The sequence below is a fragment of the Canis lupus genome, chromosome 22 (genome assembly GCF_048164855.1).
Source record: "Canis lupus baileyi chromosome 22, mCanLup2.hap1, whole genome shotgun sequence".
Taxonomy (NCBI): domain Eukaryota; kingdom Metazoa; phylum Chordata; class Mammalia; order Carnivora; family Canidae; genus Canis; species Canis lupus.
The window spans coordinates 36,884,703-36,900,786 of record NC_132859.1 but is presented as its reverse complement, the minus strand read 5'-3'; the positions used below and the strand labels follow the sequence as shown (position 1 = coordinate 36,900,786).

The 16,084-nt window shown below is 44.8% G+C and overlaps 1 protein-coding gene and 1 long non-coding RNA gene across 11 annotated transcripts in view; both read right to left on the bottom strand.

Annotated features, from left to right (window-relative positions):
- Positions 1–13,503, bottom strand: part of LOC140614148 (uncharacterized) — a 159,141-nt gene extending 145,638 nt beyond the window's left edge. The window contains exon 1 of the long non-coding RNA XR_012015041.1: positions 13,350–13,503. This is a non-coding gene — a long non-coding RNA (uncharacterized lncRNA). The remainder of the gene's footprint in view (positions 1–13,349) is intronic.
- RBMS3 (RNA binding motif single stranded interacting protein 3) overlaps positions 1–15,584 on the bottom strand; it is a 1,291,910-nt gene extending 1,276,326 nt beyond the window's left edge. For 9 of the 10 annotated variants that reach the window (XM_072793055.1, XM_072793061.1, XM_072793062.1 and 6 more), the window contains exons 1-2: positions 15,464–15,584; positions 14,089–14,348 (exon numbers count right to left, since the gene is read on the bottom strand). In XM_072793055.1, coding sequence (XP_072649156.1) covers positions 14,089–14,337 — 249 coding nt within the window. In that variant the 5' untranslated portion in view covers positions 14,338–14,348; positions 15,464–15,584. Of the gene's footprint in view, positions 1–14,088; positions 14,349–14,914; positions 15,011–15,463 lie in introns of those variants that run through there. The other variant, XM_072793056.1, reaches the window with a different exon arrangement.
- Between the last annotated feature and the right edge of the window lie 500 nt (positions 15,585–16,084).

Sequence of the window (16,084 nt, the reverse complement as noted above, 5' to 3'; positions counted from 1 at the left end):
GAAAACACAGGCACCACCATTCTGTCCTTCACCCTCCAAATATCCCAGGGGTGAAAAGTGAACCCTCCCTGATGCACAAGACTTTAAAATGAGCTCCAGTTCCTTGTCTTTAGCTCAAACATAAAGAAATAAGGAGGGAATGACTAATGGGCAATTATGGTTGCCTTGGCTACAACTCTAACTTTTGGCAGAGATATTAATTTTTCTGTACCTCTGTGTGTTTAATACTTGTTTAAATAGTACATAAAAATACCCAAAAGGTATCAGGATTATTGGCCTGGCCATATGCCCTTTTTCTTTCTTGACCATTGTTCAATGACCTATATTCTCACTCCCTGGTCCAGATTACCTGCCACAGTTGGGATAGAGGAGAGAGTGCTCACATCTCTCTCTCTCTCTCTCTCTCTCTCTCTCTCTCTCACCATTTTCCAAGCATTGTGGCATTCTGAATATGATGCCTAGGGGCCTCCCAGCTAACTCAATGTGTAAATAAAAGAGTTTGAAATCACTTCAAGGTGTCATTCAAATTTTCATCCTAACTAACAGGGAGGAAATTCACCACATCCACCCTGGGGCCATCCTCCCATCTCTTTTCCTGCTGACAAGCAAGTAATGTGCTAGACAAAAGCACAGCAAGTCCCATATTAGCATCTTTTAGGACTAACTCCCCAGTCCTCCTCCAATCTTAAAAAGATCACTCTTCTCACTCACTAATGAAAAAAAATATATATATATAAAGGGTCAAAAAGGAAGCTTTCATTATCAGACTTTCTTTTTCATATCCTCTTTTTTTCTTATTTATCTCGACCTGAAACCCCTAGTAATCATAGTGAACTTAGAACTATATTGAGTGAGACATATGAAGAAGAAAAATAGGACACCTTAAGGGTAGAACTTTGTAACTTAATACTCTTTATCCATTATATAATTCGAAAAATTATTCCCTGAATTGTTGTTGCAAGCGCAGGGGTTGTGCGATGCTATCAGACTTGGGCTCTCAGCAAGATTCCTCTGCCTGTGTGTTCTGACAAGTATCATCACAGTAATCCCCACAGTGGGAAGACAATCATTAGTAAACTGCAAAGAAGAGGTGTCAATGGTGCTTCAGCCACAGGTTCAACTACCCACTAATAAAGGTTTTGACCTTGGATAATAGAAAAGCCATCTCTTGAACCACTTTATCCGGGACTGTTTTTCTATAATGGCCAAGGACAAACACCAAGATTTAGTGGAACACCTAAGTAAAAATAGCAACACCACCAGACAAAATTTTTGAATGAGACCTTGCTCTAGGCAGTCTCTATACACAACAGTATGAGTAGTTCAAAGACAATCTGTAAGTAATTCACCAAGAACCTAAACCAAACCCTAGGAGGTCATAAAATCTTCATCCTTGTCAAAGAATTGGTTTCAGAGCATCTCAGGGGGATTTCAGTCAACAATGGCTGGGGCAGGCCTGGAGGGGTGAAGTCATTCTATAACATGGCTACCCAACAGCACTTTCTGCAATGATAGAAATGTTCTAGATATGCACTGCCCAACGGGGTAGGCTTTCGACTTACAGCTTTGGAGCAACTGAATGCGACTAATACAAATGAAGAACTGAATTTTTAATTTTCTTTAATTTTCATTCCATTTAACTTTCAATTGCCGTATATGTCTCCTGACTACCAGATTAGAGAATGCAGGTCTGGAAACTGAGGGTGGGGGGAGGGAGGACATAGTTACTGAGGACTGACTGTCTTGTCCAGGTAAGTGAGAAAGCACTGCTGGGAAAGCCATACACCAAGGGCAAGGAGAGCCCCATGACTTCATCTCACAGGCCACCTCCAACTGATAATGAATATCTGCTTCCAGAGCTAAGGCCGAACTCATTAGGGAAGAGTGCTGGGAGGAACTAGCGATGTCTGACATGAAAACAGGAAGGAGAGCTGCTGGCACATGTGCTGTGATTTCATAATGCCAATAGGGTGAGAACTTAGACTCTAGCAGAAGCAGAGAGAAGTAGAGGAGGTAGCCAGGTTCTGAGGCTGTCAGAAGGTGGCAACTCTAGAAAACAGACTGGTTGGTAGTTCCTTCTCTACTGCCTTAAATGGAAGCTCTTGTAAAAATATGGTTAGGCAGGGATGCTAAATATATGCCTGTAGCCAGACAGCCAGGCAGCCACTGGTATCATATTATTTATTTAGCTGTTTCTTTATTATCTATTATATTTATTCAGTTATTTACTTGTTTAGTTTCTGTCTCTCCCCCTAGAATATGGGCTGCATGAGAACAGGGACCATTCTGGGCCAGAAGATAGGTATTAAAGATTTTCAAAATGAGTACTCATGGCCAACCTTATTCATCAAAAATGTTTCTGCAGGCCTCCTGCATGCAATGTACTGTGCTGGGGGAATGGGGGAAGAGAAATAGCTGTGAAATGGGGGAATGGGAATAGCTGTGAAAAAGATAAACCTAGGCCTATCCTCATGGCTTATATTAAATACCTAATGTACAATTAAGAATGTATGATAGATACCATATTGACAAGGACCAGACATGCAATAAGGAGGGAAAGGTGCAAATAAGGAAAAGCTTCCTTGGGGTATTAAACTGAATTTTGAAGGCTGAGTTGGGATTACCTGGGTGACAGGGAAGTGAAGGGGGTGTGGGGAGAACTTTTCAGGCAAAGAAAATGGCTTGGGCAAAGGCTGTGGGCAGGACAGGGTAAATTCCAAAAACTTAAAAAATAATAAATGAAACCAAAAACACCAGTATTACTGTCATCCAAATAGCAAGCAAGGCAGAACGGCAGGACAGCAAGCTGTCCAAGTCAGCTGGTGATGTTCTGAGTACCACAGCCCAGATTTGGCCCCTTGGACCTCCCAGACACCTGAAGCCACCCAGTATCATCTGAAGACATCCTTCCCAAGAATGACCACATGCACCTATGGACCCTATATTCCAGCACTTTTAACCAAATGATACACTCTTTTGTTGAATTTCTTAAATAAGGTCACAGAAAACCATGGGGGTGGGGGGGGGAGGAAAGACTCATATCCAGCAAAACACAGACACACACTCAGACTTATGTAAGAGTTCACAGAAGACTTTGCTCATGTACTACTGAACTTGTTTCCAATCTAGACAGTTCTTAGAAAGTTAAAAATATTATTCCCATTTCGTAGTTGATAACACTCAAAAAAAATGTGACTTGTGCAAGATTTCAGTAAGAATGGGGCAGAACTGGATTCAAAGTCACAGCACCAAGTCCCACTACCTTCCATACAAGAACAGTGTCTTTCCAACCAAAGGCCCCGTGAAAAAAATACTGAGTCTGATCCTTAGTGACACCAACCCCACTAACCATGCAATTCTTTGACATTTTTCAAAGTTTTTAAATTCCAGTTAACATGAAATATTAGTTTCAGTTGTACAACACAGTGATTCAACACATCCATACAACCTGGTGCTCATCACAAGTGTACTTCTGAATGCTCATCACCTATTTAACATACCCCCTCACTCATCCATCCCTACCCCTTCTGGTAAACATCAATTTCTTCTCTATAGCTAAGAGTCTTTTTCTTGGTTTGCCTCTCTTTTTCCATTTGCTCATTTTGTTTCTTAAATTCCACTTATCAGTGAAATCATATGGTATTTGTCTTTCTTTGGCAGACTTATTTCACTTAGCATAATACTCTCTAGCTCCAAGGCACCTGGGTGGCTCAGTCAGTTAAGCATCCTACTCTTGACTTTGGCTCAGGTCGTGATCTCAGGGTCCTGGGATCAAGCCCACATCAGGCTCCACACTCAGTGGGGAGTCCACCTGAGGCTTCTCTCTCCCTCTCCCTCTGCCCCTCCTGCCCCTCATCAAAATAAATAAATAAATCTTTTTAAAAATGCTCTCTAGCCACATTCATGTTGTTGTAAATGGCCAAGATGTCATCCTTTTTATGACTAAGTAATATTCCATTGAATATTTAGCATTTGTCAACTGGTGGACACCTGGGATGTTTCCATAATTTCACTATTATTGGTAATGCCGCTATGAACTCTGGGGTGCATATATCTCTTTGAATCGATATTTTTGTATTCTTTGGGTAAATACATAGTAAAGTGATTGCTAGATTGTAAGGTAGTTATATTTTTAACTTTTTGAGGAAACTCCATGCTGTTTTCCAGAGTGGCTGCACCAGTTTGCATTCCCACCAACACTGTAAGAGGGCTCCCCTTTCTTCACATCCTTACCAGCACCTGCTGTTTCTTGTGTTTCTGATTTTAGCCACTCTGACAGGTGTGAGGGGATATCTCACTATAGTTTTGATTTGCATTTCCCTGATGATCAGTGATGTTGAGCATCTTTTCACATGTCTGTTGGCCATCTGGATATCTTCTTTGGGAAAATGTCTATTCATGTCTTCTCATTTTCTAATCAGATTATTCATTTTGAGGGTGTTGAGTTTTTTAAATTCTTTGTATTCTGTGGATCCTAACCTTTTATTAGATATGTCATTTGCAAATATCTTCTCCCATTCCACGGGTTGCCTTTGAGTTTGGTTGATTGTTTCCTTTGCTATGCATAAGGTTTTTATTTTAATGTAGCCCAGTAGTTTATTTTTTGCTTTTGTTTCCCCTGCCTCAGGAGACATATCTAGAAAGAAGTCGCTATGGTCAAAAAGAAGTTACTACCTGTGTCTTCCTCGAGGATTTTTCAACCATGCAATTTAAAAAAAAAAAAAAAAAAAACTTTAAAGAGAGTGAAAGAGAAAGAGAGAGCGAGTAGGGAGTAGAAGGTGGGGACAGGAGGAGGAGCAGAGGGAGAGAACATCAATCAGGCTCCACACCCCCCAACACAGAGCTCAACCTCAGAACTCTTGAGATCAAGACCTGAGCAGAAATTAAGAGTCAGATGCTTAATTGACTGAGCTACCTAGGTACCCCGCAACCATGCAATTTTTAAAAAATTATTTATCAAGGTGAATTTTGTCCTGTCAGTGAGGGCACTCCCCTGATGAACCTTCTCCAACCAGGGAAATCTCAGCATCTTCCTAAAACATACTTCATGGTTGGAGGCCATAAGGAGCTGCTTTAGAAAGTTCTACAGCCACTTATTCAGAAAAGTAATGGTATTCATCCAATTCAAATGCAAAGTCTTGTTTTGAACTATTTTTTAAGTCAATTTGGAGAACCTGGAATCATTCACAGGGCCTTATTAGTTCTGAAATACAATGAGTCATTTTCAGACTCCCGGATTGAATGCCCCAAAGCACTTTCAACAGTGACAGCTCTCATATCCTGAGAGTCTGCAATGATCCCTGTGCTTTAAATGTATCCTGTAATCAGGATGACCAACTGTCCTGGTTTATCTGGGACCCAGGGTTTCCAGGGACAGAGGACCTGGTCACTCCTAATACTCAAGTGCGGTAAGGGGAACTTACCCTTATCCATCACCTTAACCGATAAGAGAATTCAAATCAGTGTTCACGTGGTTTGTCCAAAGTCCTCAGGGCCTGCAGGACCAAACCTGGAGTTTGAACTGAGATCTGATTCCCAGGGGGTCAGTCCCACCCCAGCCCTCTGGGTAACCAGAGCACACAAGTGAGCTAGAGAGATGGACATCCTTGGGTACTAAAATGTAAATGAATACCTCAAACCTTCTACTTCTCTGGAGAATTCTCACCTTTCTACCTTTTGAAGTGGAGAAGATTTTTTTTTTCAGGACCAAAATAAAACTGGGAGAACTCTCTTGCCTTAAGCTCAATGTCCTGATTTGCATGTCAATGCCAGCAGTGTTATTTCACCTAAGGGCTGCTTTTAAAACACCCAGAGCAGAGAAAGCAGTCTGGGCTGGGAAAGTAACCAGTAAGTTGTGGAGAACAGGCCACGTCAGGACTTCAGCAGGTGTGGAGTCACACCTGGTGAAGCAGAAAGAGTAAGAGTCCAACAGACTTAAATTTAAATTCTTCTCTGGCATGTACAAGCTCTGTGATCTTAGAGCTAATAGCAGTCATTTTGCAGGATTACTGTGGAGCATAAAATGAGATCACCCAAAGTGAATCCACCTTGCTCTATGACTGGCACATGAAAATCACTCCATAAATGTTGGTTCACCAACAACCCCCAAGAAAGGAAACCCAAAATAACTCTTCTTTGTAATCTCCTCAAACTTCCACTAGGTTTTCTGAAACATAAACCTATGTGAAAATAATAGGTTGTATCAATAATAAAAACACAAATAACCCATTTAAAAAAAAAAAAAAAAACCACTAAAGATTTGAATAGACTTTTCACCAAAGAAAAATACAGATGGCAAACAGGCCATAAAAAACATATTCAACAGTATTTGTTAATAAGACAATAAAAATTAAAGCCACAACAAGACATTACTACATACCTACTAGAATGAATTAAATTAAAAATATTGACAATACCAAGTGTTGACAATGTTGTGGAGCAACTGGACTTCTCAAGCATGGATGGTAGAAATGCATGCTGGATCAGTACATTTGGAACAAGCTATATTTGAAAACAGACTGGTAGCTTCTTAGAAAGTTAAATATACTTATAATATGACCCAGCAGTCCCAGTCCTAGGAGTTTACCCAAGACAAATAAAAATGTATGTCCACAAAAAAAATGTTTCTTAATTAAAGTCAAACACAGTACTACCCAAATGCCCATCAACGGATAAATGGGCAAACAATATGTGGTATTCCACACAATGAAATACTATTCGGTAAAAAAAAAAAAAAAAAAAGAAAGAGAGAGAGAGAGAGAGAGAGAGAGAGAGAAGAGAACCTACTGATGCAAACATCAAAATGAGTGAATACCAAATATATTTTGTTCAGCAAAAGAAGTCAGATGCAAAGGACTATACGCTATTTGACTTCATTTATATGCAATTTTGGAAAAGGCTGGAGTAGGGTGAGGGAACTGTCTGCAGGGGGCCACAAGAGAAGTCTTTGGAGCTGACAGAAATATTCCACATCCTGTTTGGGTAGTGGCTACACAGGCATATACAACTGTCAAAATTTACTGAACTGTACACTTCAGAAGGGTGAATTTTACTACTTGTAAATTATGCCAGGAAATCTCACCTTAAAGAGAAAACAGAGGGTAAAATACAAGGGATCAAACCTGGGGAGGGGATGCAATCCTGTGAAATGGGTGGAGGGGGAAGTGTGGACAGATGGACAGGGCAGGCCCTGCCACTGGCATTGTGAATGCGACCTGACTCGCACCATTGGTTATTACAGCAGCAAACTCAGAAACAGGAGTCGTTTATTAGTGTCTCTATATTACCCAGTCTCATTTCATTTGGTTACTTCTAATGCTTGCTAGGTCAACACTTCACTTTTTAAAAAAAATGTGTTAAGTGGCCCCACTTACAAAGAATTTGCCTTGTGTTCTCATCTCTCTGATGGTCCTCCCATCCTACAGAATCATGATCCGTGCATAAGTGTGTCTCCCCCATGAAACTGTGGGTTTCTCTTTCAAGTCTGTGATCTCAGCATCTAGAGGGTGTATAATGAGTGTGGACAGACACATCAAGTCAGTATTCAATATCAACTGCTATTAATAAGTGCCCACTATGTGCCGGGCATGGCGCTGGAAGGGTGTGTGCTCAGGAAGGAACAGCTCGCCCCCAACATGTGCCATCCAAAATGAGGAACATACTGTCGGCCTCCTCCTGCAGGACTCTCTCCATAGTATGTAAGGTCCAAATGTAAGCACAGGAACGTACTGACACGTGGATTCAAAAGTCAAAGAAAATGCTTTAGGGCTTTGAGCAGAAAACCAACTTGCTTTAATTCAGGAGTGGACCAAAAAAAAAAAAAAAATGTCAATGCATTTCATTCATTCTAATGGGCAGCAGTTCCATGGAAGATCTCAGTTTTAAAATATCAGAGCCCAATCACATTCGTCCTGAGTCTGTTCAGCAGATGTGAAACACATCACTGATTTCATTTTATAAGTGGGAAACCTAGCCTGTACATAAGCAATAGAAGACTCAATTTTCCTCTGTTTTCTTTCTTTTCAAATGGTAGGAAATTAATGCTAAAAAAAAATATTTCAGGTTCTTGTTTAAGTGCATTTGTCTGATTCTCACCTTTTCTCTTTGCCTCTATTTCTCTCTTTTCTTTTCTTTTCTTTTCTTTTCTTTTCTCTCCTTTCCTTTTGGCTTCCCTCTCCATCCCCCTCTAGCCCCTCCCATCCTGTACCTCTCTAGAAGAGGAGTTACACCAATTGTTTTGCCCCTGGTATCCATTCCCCCTTGATCTTCTAAGAGCACCTTGATTTTCCTCCTCAGGGACTATACTCCTTCCAAAGAATACAATTTTCAAGAACCTTCGATGTAATGCCCACTCTTCCCTGACCAAAAGGCAGGTATCTGATCCAAGCAAAGTCCATTAGATAACCTTGCCCTGGACTTTGGCTCCTGAGCAGAGTGACAGAAAGTCAAAAAGCTGGCTGGAATTTATTCTTCTTGTGTCAGTATCCTTGGGAGATGGTTCCTCACTCTCTGCGACTTAGATCTTCTGAGATCGCCTGGCTTCAGTGTTTCTCAAAACCAGTTTTATCATTTCTCCTTTGATTCTGCGATTACCTTATGACCTCACAATGATACCCTTTTGCTCAAATTAAAGTCAGATTCTATTGCTTGCAAACAAAGAACCCGAAAGGAACAACTTTTTAGTTCAAACATTTTTTTAAGTCTTAAAATGTGCCACCTACTTCTCCCAAGAAGCCATAAATACAGTGTATAAAAACAGGGCTATGCATTTGCTTTATTATCTTATTATTTATTATATTCTCTTATTGTTGCATGTACCCCTGGGTCTTGGACTGGAATGCAGGGGTCTTCTGACCTGGTCCTCCTTGGCTTCCCTGAGAGGAGAGGTCTGTTGATAAGTCAAGATAAAGGGTAGGGCAGCCCCGATGGCTCAGCGGTTTAGCGCCACCTTCAGCCCAGGGCCTGAGTCTGGAGACCGGGGATGGAGTCCCACATCGGGCTCCCTGCATGGAGCCTGCTTCTCCCTCTGCCTGTGTCTCTGCCTCTCTCTCTCTCTCTCTCTTTCTGTGTGTGTCTCTCATGAATAAATAAATAAAATCTAAAAAAAAAAAAAAAAAAGATAAAGGGTAACTCTTTCCTAAACTCCTGCCCACGAGAAAAATACCTCAAGGCCCACAGAACAGAATCAGGTCAATGAGCACCAACTTGGTCTGACTGGTGAATAGTGTATCTGTAGCATTTCCAGCCCCACAAACCTCTGGGAAACTGAAAATTCTAGGTGAACGTAGAGCCCCAACTCATTCTCCTTTTCAGAACCCTGACACAAGGGTAGTAATAATAATCACAATTATTAACAATTGCTGAGCAGTCAGTACGTATGAAGCATTGGATAATAAACTGTATATAGCTTATCTTGTTCAAGATGTATAATAATAATTATTATTCCTATTTTACAGATGAAAATACTGATGTTTGGAAAGGTCAAGGTCTTACTGAGGTTAAGACCAAGTGAAAGACAGAGCCAGCAGCAAATGCAGGTCTTTCTGATTTCACTCTTAATCAGAAAGCCAGCGCTCTTAATCACAATGACATGGTGCCTAATGTGGACAAGTTTCTGCTTCTGTGCTGGAAATCAGAGTTCACCTGGCTAATGTAATACAAAAATGAAAGGGCTTCCATTATTTTTCATGCCAGAAACAAACACCCAAGGGGTTAGGCATCAAAGTGAACTGTCTTGATTTTATCAATTGCCTTTTCTCCTCTACTTGCCACTTGAGACTTTGCTGTCCTCTGTGTACTGACAAACCCTATCTTACCTGGCGCAGGAATGTTTTTCAGGATAAAATAAAAAAAGAAGACTATCACTCCCCATAAGTTAACAGCACTCAAGAGCTTTGCCAAAGTTGTAATTCCCCTAGGGCTCACTGCAGCAGGATGCAGATCCCCTGGGACCTCAACCTTTGTACTTCACAAGCTGCTCCTACCCAGCAGAAAAAAAGGGGGGATAGTTAATGCCAATTAAATTTGGCTCTTAAATACTCTCTCAAAGACCTTTCAGGTGTAAAGAAAGTCTTAAATCCTAGAAGGATAAAATGAAAAACCTCAATATGTTTACAAATTCGCTCACTAAATGTTGACTGGACAAGTTAAGCTAATAGTACTGTGCCAGAGTTAATTTCTTCATTGTGATATACGTAGCATGATTAAGAAGGATGTTAACAGTAGAGGAGTCTCGGTAAAGAGTTTATGGGAACTCTGTCTTATGTTTGCAACTCTTTTATAGATCTAAAGTTATTTCAAAATTAAAGGATTTTAAAAATGTCTTGACAGGCTGGGTAAGAGATTCCCTGCAGCAACCTCCATAAGACTGATGACTTAGGACAGTGTCACTGATGAAAAGCAGTTGAAATGAGAATCTTGAGTCACATTCATCAGTGAAGTATCACTGGTAGCAACAGCGCACAGAGTCTCTCTGGTCCAAAACCACAAGAAGATGTATTTTTCAAATCAAGGCTTTAATGAGAACTGAACAAAGAGGAAAGCTTGGTCATGAGACCTCACACGTGGGCCATGAACATACATTTCACAGTAAATGGTGTGTGTGTGGGGGGGGTGTACACATGTATGTGTTGAAGGGGGAGGAAAGAGGGGGGAAGAAAAGGGGAGAACACATGAACAAGATGAAGCTACAGGAGACCAGAAAGAATCATTTACATCACTCATCTGGGATCAAGGGAAGAATTTACACATTTGTATAAGTAGCTAGATAGCACAGATGGAGTGAGTTACTGGGTGCTGGTCCTCAACATAAGGAACTTTAACTTTTCCAAAGAAAGTTTCAGAAATATTTATCCAGGAGTTATTCAGCATAAACAAAGCATTTCAAAAGAGTTTTAAATGGCACTAAAAAAATGAAATATCTAAGGCCTGCAGAGAACTCTGCAAGAAAGTTTTGAGGATGATCAAATCCAGGGAGGAGAACTCTTTCGAGGACAGGAAGGTCTCTTACTTAAGGGCATGACCATGCATCTGCAAGGCCAGAAGAAAAAGGTTCTGTTCAGATTAGAGAAACTCTTTTCTGACACGAGAAAGAAGTGCTTGAGATAATGGGTGAGGAAATATCTCTAGGTCCCCAAAGGGGGGACCACTTTGTCTTTGGATGTCATTGCAAGGAGAGGAAACTGGTTTTTTGTGAAGGTTTAATATAAACCTGCCTGCAAGCACAGAGGAGGAATAAATGGTCGATTTAGGGTCGACGCCAATTCATGGAATCAAAGCGTATATAGTATGTAGCTGCTTTAACATTTCTCCAAAGAGTAGTTGGTAGAGAGGAATCAGGCATTGTTATTCTAGGAACAGAAAGTGCCAGTCACATCATGAAACTCTGGTGTAAAAAATCCTTTGACTGATCCAGTTTTCTAACCTTTCCTCTTATTTCAGAGACTTTCTGAGAACGTATAACCATGCACCTGCAATTGAGGAGACAAGCTGATCTGGCAATAAGCTCTGATTTCCTTTCCAATAAGACAACTGGGGTAAATTCATGACAAAAAAAAATCATGGCCCCCAAATCAGAATCTGAAAAAAAAAAAAAATGCCATTGCTCCCTGGATACCTTATTTGATGGGGAGGGGAGTCATATCCATTGACATCCTATTTACAGTACCCTTCCTTGGAGGAAGATTTAAGATAAAAGAGTATTCAAATTTCGTATTTCATTACTTTCATGAGTGAAAATACAAGTCCACTTCATTACAACTGTACATTATTGTGTTTAAATCCTATCACAATAATAGCCTCGCTTCACCCCAAACAGCTTGGTAAAACCACATACCACTTTATCCCACTTTGTCTTCCATTTATATTTTAGTAGAATAATTTGGTCAGACACCCAAAAGCCCACTCCCGCTAATGAAACCAGGATTTGCTACGAAAAATCAATTTATGACTTGCCTTAGTATCCATGAAAGACAAAAAGAGTTATGAAAGTCTGAAACACAGCAACTGTCCTCAAACTCAGAAGAGCCAGTAGCAGAGGCAAACAAAGGGTTAACACAGCTGATTTCTGGCTTAAGAGAAGGATTCAACATGATTTTTTAAGGCAAACACCTGGAGGGGAAAAAAAGTAGTATTTTGTTTCCACCTCAAGAAATTGCAGACAAACGGAAAGCAAATCACATCAGTGGAATACTCAATTATCTGAACATGCTAATTAACGATATGTAATCAACCCGCTTTCAGGCCTGTCTTCACCTGCTGTAATTTTGTAGTGCATTGCCTTCCTTATTCCTCACAACCGGTAGAACATTAGACAGTCTGCATGGTGCATCAAAGGGAAACAAATAAGCACAGATTTTTGCTGATGGCAGGAATTTCTCATGCTCAGGGCACATGAACCAACAATATGGAAATAGCAGCACTGGTTGTATATTTTAATTATTCCCACCTATTCTGCAAAAGACACTTAAAGTTGGATTAAGTAATATCATACTCGGTTATGGTTATTTCATAAAACTGAGCGCACACAGTCATTTAAAGTAGTAAATATGCAGTCATGACAGAATTAAATATTCATGAAATCAAGAGCAACTGGAAAGCTGAGGGTATCAGAATATTAAAATTCATCATAGTTTTTACAATGTAAATCTTGTGTGCATTTGTAAGGCACCCCGGTTCCGTTAGTGTGTGTTCAAATTCCCGTTCCGTGGTAGACTGCCCTTTAAATCACAATATTGATTTGGGTAGATAAACAACAATGCCAATCCTTACCTCAGTTTCAAAATTCAAAACAATTCTGAACATTTGCAAATACCAACTTGTTAAGTGAGCCTGTCTCCAAATACAGAACAGCAACCCTCAACGTGATCCCCATGTGTTTCGGGTATTATTTGTTTAATCCACTAGTACCTTCAGGAAGGTCCAACAGAAACCAAGGCAAAATCTCCGAGGAGGAGCGCTCGGTGCCACGCAATCCTCCTCTAAGCAGGCGAGGTGGCTATTTTCTTAAGTGATCAAAACTGAGAAAGTATATTGACTGACCCTTCTTTGGTATCCTGCTCTGTTACACCAACTTTTCCCCACGATTAGCAGTTTCAAAAATGCATTAACAAATACATGTGCACACTTCACACAGATACACCTGAACACCACACCAGCTTCCACAAAACGGAACTCCAGGCGTGAATGGAAAAAGACTGTGCTCAGAGACCAAGCTGTAATAAATACACTCTCATAATATTACCAAGGCAGTATTTTCTATGCCGTTTCCTTTCCTTTACAATTTTCTCAACAGAAGAAACAGCACCAGAGAATGATGGCATTTGAGCAATCTCTTACTGGAATCCAATTACCTGAAGAACTCTCCTCTCCACAGTAAGAAGTAGCTATCCCCTGGTCTACAATGACACAGCAGGGCTGCAAAAGATTTCCAGGGCTCATCTGCTGCCAGGCACCTGGTCCCTTGCCCTCCTAGCTAGCAGGGTGCCCGCCGAGGAGGAGGAGGAGGAGGAGGAGGAGGACCTCGAGTTTAGAGCTGGGTTAGGCAGCGCTCCCCGTTCTGCAAATGAGCCAAACTTTGCTCCCATTGTTGCCATCTTAAGGTCGATGTCACCTCCCTCCAAGGAGTCTCAGAAGCCACTTGGGAGCTCCTGGAGACACGCTTCCCCTTGACCTACATCATCTGAATAAGCCTTGGTCCCACTGTGGTGTGCACAGGCAAAGGTCTGTGAGCACGGCTCTCCGGGGACGCTGTGCTCTACCCTGGGCACCACATCGCATGTACCAGAAGACTTTTCTGGGCACACACCTCTGAACACGGAAACCAGGACAGCCTCCTGCACGCACACGCACACGCGCACACACACACACACACACACACACAGACACGCGCGCGCGCGCCTTCCAGTTCGGAAAGTCACTCTCTCCCGGCGACGGCCCTCCCCAGCCTCACGCCCTCTCCACATCTGCAACCCCCAGCACCGCACAAACCGGGGAAGGGGTGGGGGGAGCGGAGGGGTTCAAGTGACAGCCACTACCAGAGATGCTCGGTTCTGTTCAAAAGGTGTCACAGCTCCAACACGGTGCACCTACCTTGCTCTCGCCTCTCGCGCTGCCGGGTCTCGCGTCGGGATCGTCGCTGTCCTCCGCGCCCGCACTCCCGCCGGGCACTTCATCCTGAGCCGGCGGCGGCGGCGGCGGCGGCGGCGGCGGCTGGGGCTGGGGCTGGGGCTGGGGCTGGGGCTGGGGCGGCTGTGGCGGCGCCTGGCAGGCTCCGCCAGCCCCCTGGGAGCGGGGGATGGGCTCCGGGCGCGGAGAAACTCCCTCAACATCCATCTCCATCTTCCCATTCACTGGAGGGCAAGACAAAAGCGGAGCGGGGACTTGGCAGCGGCGCCCGGCGGCTCCTCAGCTGCCCGCGGCACGCATGGCTCGCCGAGGAGGGGCCGCCTCCCGCGCGCCCTCCCTCCTGCCGCCCCTCGCCGCGCTCCCCGCAGCTCCGCTCGCCCGCTCGGCTCGGTACTGGCTCGGGCGCCGGCGGCGTCTGGGCCGGGGCGCGCGGGGAGCGGGGGGCCGCGTGTCCTTGGAGCGGCGGCCTTCGGGCGCCCCCGGCAGCCCCGCTAGGCAGAGCGCATCCCGGCGGCGGCGGCGGCGGCGGCGGCGGCGGCGGCGGCGGCGAAGGCGACGCCTCCCAGCCGCGCGCCCAGCCCCGGGGCCGCCCGGGGACTTGCTCTCCAGCCGGGCCTCCAGAGTCGCGGCGCTCGCCGGCCTCTCCGGGGGCCCCTCGGCGTCTCCCCTCCCCTCCGGCCTTCGGAACAAAGTTACTGCAAGGACCGCCGGGCGAAACGGCGGGGAGGGGGCTGCCCGGCGCCTGGGAGCCCTGCGGTCCCCGCCCGCTGACCGAGCGCCGACCCCTCACCTTTGGCCTCGCCCCGGCGGCGCGCAGGGCCGGGAAAGGAGGGGCTCCCGACCTGCACCCGGGGGCGCGCGGAGGGCGGAGGGCCGGGGCCGGGGCCGGGGCGCCCCCCCGCCCTCCCCCGCGCCGAGCGCGTCCCGGGCTCAGCCCTCCGGAGCGTGCGTGTGTGTCCTCCGGGGGCCGCCGCCGCGCAGCCCCGCGCTGGGGAGCTGGATGGAGAGAGCAGAAGCAGCGGGCCGGGCGGCTCCGCGCGGGGAACCCACCTACCCTCGCCTCCGGCCCGGGAAGGGGTGGGGCCCCGCGGGGACCCGAGGACGCGAGGCTCGCGGCGCGCCCCGCTCGGGCGTCAAGGTCGGCGGGGAGGGTCGGTGCGGGAGGCGGACGGCGCGGCGGGAGGTCGGGGCGGGCTCCGCAGGGCAGGGCAGGGCAGGGCAGGGCAGGGCCCCCCGAGGTGCCCGCGGCGACCCCCGGCCAGGCGGCGAGCGGCGTCTGCAGAGAGAGGTACATGGGGGTGACGAGGCTAGTCCTGGGAATTCCTACATCGGGGCTCACCGGGGTCAGGTGATCAGCACGACTTCTAGATTGAACGCCACTCGGTACTGGGGGAGTAGCTTACAACTTCTTGGGAACTGCTGACTGCAACTCTGCACGTCCAGGAGGGACCCTCCAGCAGCTGTGGAGAGAAATAGCAGGTTATTAAGGACCTGTTTAATATTAAATAGAGCCCATTGTTCTGGGCTCTGAGTTCCATAATGCCCCCAAATGGATCAGCAGATAAATGAACTATTCATGCATTTCTTAGCAGAGGGTGGCCTTTTTTCCATAGCATATAATGTATCACGGATAACGCTTACCTAATGAGACTAGAAAATTGCATTGTTCGTGACTGCTTTGCGTTACCTTAAGACAACTTCGCCGTATCAAGACTCTGTCTCAACAGATGCAGTTGCACAAGAACACATCATTAGGCCCTATCCTTCAGTTCAATCTCTTAATCTCTGACTCGGCCTATAAACGTGACAGAAATTAATTGCCACTTTAATTTAATCGTGTAGACAGCCAATCTGGATATTGCAATGTGAGCATGCTTTTGCAAAGAAGTTTGGGAACTGAATTCCTCATTCGCTTTTTCTTCAGAATTCCTGAAAAACAGACTTCAAGCTCATTTTCCAA